Here is a 3,109-nt window from a genome sequence, read left to right as displayed (position 1 = left end):
CTGTGACTGCTGGATATGGGCACCAGTGACCCACGCGACCCTGAAAAGGAAGTAGCGTGTACAGAAAATGGATGGATGGAGTTTAATCCTGAAGGAAAACTGTCACAAGTTGAAAAGGTTTTAAATTAAAAAGGAATTTCAGGTGACAGTGTTGTTGGAGGAATTCATTTTTATGAAATTAATAATTTTCTTGATAAAAAAGTGATGGGAATAAGGCTGCATGAGAAGAGGTGGTCTAATATAAATATACTTCTGCCCACTCCTTTTGAGTGTATGAAAACTGTACATTTCTGTTTGCTTCAGTTGTGTTCAATATAACTTATTAAAGCTTATTACTTATACCTCATTAAAACAAACAATACAACTACAACATTTCTTCGCTGTGAATTTCATTAAAACATTTTTTCAAATGTATAAATAGTAATATTGGTGACAAAACTAAATTTTGTTTGAATGTCATCTTTCACACATTTATACATGCTTTCAGATTACACACCGTTGTTTGTTTCGAGCGCCTAATGAGCCGCTTGTCAAAGCTTGCTTTGATTCCCGCTTCCAAGTATGAGCGCAAATCTTTGCAAACAAAAGTCACCATGGTCTCTGTTATCCTTGAGTTCTGCAGAGAGTCGGCTGGTAWCYTTAGTGATTCCTTAGTTTCTTTAGTTTTGCTCCAGACAACTTGTTATCGAAAGCCAATGCTAGCACCGAACGTCAACTGGATATAAATATACGSRAAGCCAGGAGTGACAAAATATAGAAACGCATTTCAGACGGGCACAAGACTCCACGGGGAAGAATCAATCTCATGCCCTGTGAATCGATTTTCCCAAATTTAAATTGAATCAATCCAAGATKGATTAAATCAATGTTTTTTACCCAGCCCTAAACATTAATATTGGAGAGCAATATAATTTAAAAAATGAGAACTTTACCTCTTGTTTTTGAACTTAATTGACTTTCACATTAATTTTTCCAGCTCAGTTCCAATAAATTAAACATTTTAGAACATAATTTACATTTTACTCTTTTTAGTTTAAAACAGAGACACAAGTAAGTGTTTTCCTCATTGCCTTTGTTTTAAACTAAACTTTAAGCTAAACTGAAGCAGCACAAGCATGCACAGTAGATCTGCACATGGATCCTGCTCCTTCCTGTCTGTTGACCAATAGGAGAGGAGCTGACCCAAGAAGGGCCGCCCATCTTATTTGCATAATGAGGCAGAAATGCAAAAGGCAATGTAATACAGGACACAGAAAAATGTAAACACATGGAAATAAAAAGATGTGGGGATAAATTACTAAAAATCACTTATAAAAAAGGAAAAGGAAAAACAATATTTTTTAAAAACAGTAAAATGCAAATTATGTGCTAAAATATATAATTTTTTCTAACTGAGCTGGAAAAATACATATGAAGGTCAATTAAATTATAAAACATGAGGTAAAGTTCTCCTTTTTTAATTTAACTGGTGCATTTTAAGAGTATTTATTTATTAGTCTATATATTTCTGCTTTTATTTCTAATTATGTCAGTTTTGGTCCTCCATAGATGGTGTCGGGACAATAGCAGATTCATATATCTGTGTTGGTGCATGGTTAAAAAAATGATTAAACTATAATCAGCTCAAACAGACTTGTTGTGACTTTAAAGCGAATAACTTCCATAATATTCAGACTATACTACATATAAACATGAAACACTATCAGCAAATAAGACACTGTTTTATTTGTTTACTCCAAGAAGCAGGTGAAGTCGTTATTGGTTTAAGCAGAAAATCTGTATAGAAATTCATAATGCAGGGTTCAGTCTGTTACAATTTGTTTTGTGCTTTGTGGCACAATCATATTAAGCCCTGCCTACACACAAGCAGATGGCTGCATGTTTTCATGCACACAAGTCTCATTTAGACACCAAGGGCAACAACACACATCATCTCCCACTAATATCGCAGCGGCGATGAGCAGAAGATGAGGCGCCGACGAGTTTTATCGGTAAAATGAAAAGTAACACGTCGGTTTTACCATTYTTCCCTTTTGTTGCAACGAATAAAACTAAAGACTTGAAATGAGGAGGAACGATCGGAGCGGAGCGTGTTCATCAAGGTCAGGTTAAACACCCACCTGCTCCTGTGCTGCCGTTCTCCAGGTGATCCATCAAGCCGGCGGAAGAGTCTCCCATCACACCGTTCACACACAGCCGGTGGGCCGGCACTTCGACAGGGTGGAGGACTTCTTCATCCCCACCTCCAGCCTCATCATTAACCATGTCAGGTACATGCAGCAAGATGCAAACCTCCTAATGCTCATCCACCCCGGTGGCATTTTACTCACTGCACTGCAAAATCTCAATACTACACTGATTTTTATGGGCTCTGTTTTGCCGTTAATGAGTGTGTTTTCAGATAAACGGCTAGTAGTCATCTTTACTGCAAATGAAACCTGGGGGGAAAAAATTCAATCTGCTTCAGACAAAATTTACTCCTTATGAAGACTTGTAAAGACTAGAAAAGTGCCAGAACAACTGTCTCAACAAACCGGAACATTTTACTCACTGATTATACTGTTTGTAAAAAAAAATAGGTTTGTGTTGCTTCATCTACTGTAAACTTTGACTTCACAACATTTAAGATCTTAGAAAGCATACATTTGTTTACACTTTACCTCTTCAGCCTCAAGGGGTTTTCTTGATGTTTTTTTTCTCTAAATGCCGAAATGTAACAGTGTATTCTCAGCATTTACAAATTCTACTTAAATAATCTTGGTATCAAAATAAAGCTAACTCATGGGAGATTTTATCAGAAGTATTAAAACAGCTGTTTTAGAGCTACCGAGGATGGAACAGATTTTTACCATTTTTCCCCTCCTGCCTGAATATATTTTGCATTAGTCAGTATATAACCTATTTAAAACCATAATGAATCAGGCTAAAAACTCCTGGAAACCATAAATCCACTTGTGGACATTAGCTGTGTGAAGATTCATGCTGCTAAAATTAACCGGAGCAAAGTTAGAGGTTTTAGTAAAATAATAATTTGGTGTTTTGTCATTCTGCACAGGACGGACCATGTTGGTACAATCAATAAATGTTTGGTACAAACATTTATTGATTG

The 3,109-nt window shown here is 36.3% G+C and overlaps 1 protein-coding gene across 1 annotated transcript in view; it reads left to right on the top strand.

Moving 5' to 3' along the window:
• Nucleotides 1–3,109, top strand: part of fstl5 (follistatin-like 5) — a 234,636-nt gene that overhangs the window by 226,582 nt on the left and 4,945 nt on the right. The window contains exon 15 of the mRNA XM_014002001.1: nucleotides 2,146–2,270. Coding sequence (XP_013857455.1) covers nucleotides 2,146–2,270 — 125 coding nt within the window. The remainder of the gene's footprint in view (nucleotides 1–2,145; nucleotides 2,271–3,109) is intronic.

Source organism: Austrofundulus limnaeus, unplaced genomic scaffold, assembly GCF_001266775.1.
Source record: "Austrofundulus limnaeus strain Quisiro unplaced genomic scaffold, Austrofundulus_limnaeus-1.0 Scaffold11, whole genome shotgun sequence".
NCBI classification, from domain to species: domain Eukaryota; kingdom Metazoa; phylum Chordata; class Actinopteri; order Cyprinodontiformes; family Rivulidae; genus Austrofundulus; species Austrofundulus limnaeus.
This window is presented reverse-complemented; position numbering and strand designations above follow the sequence as displayed.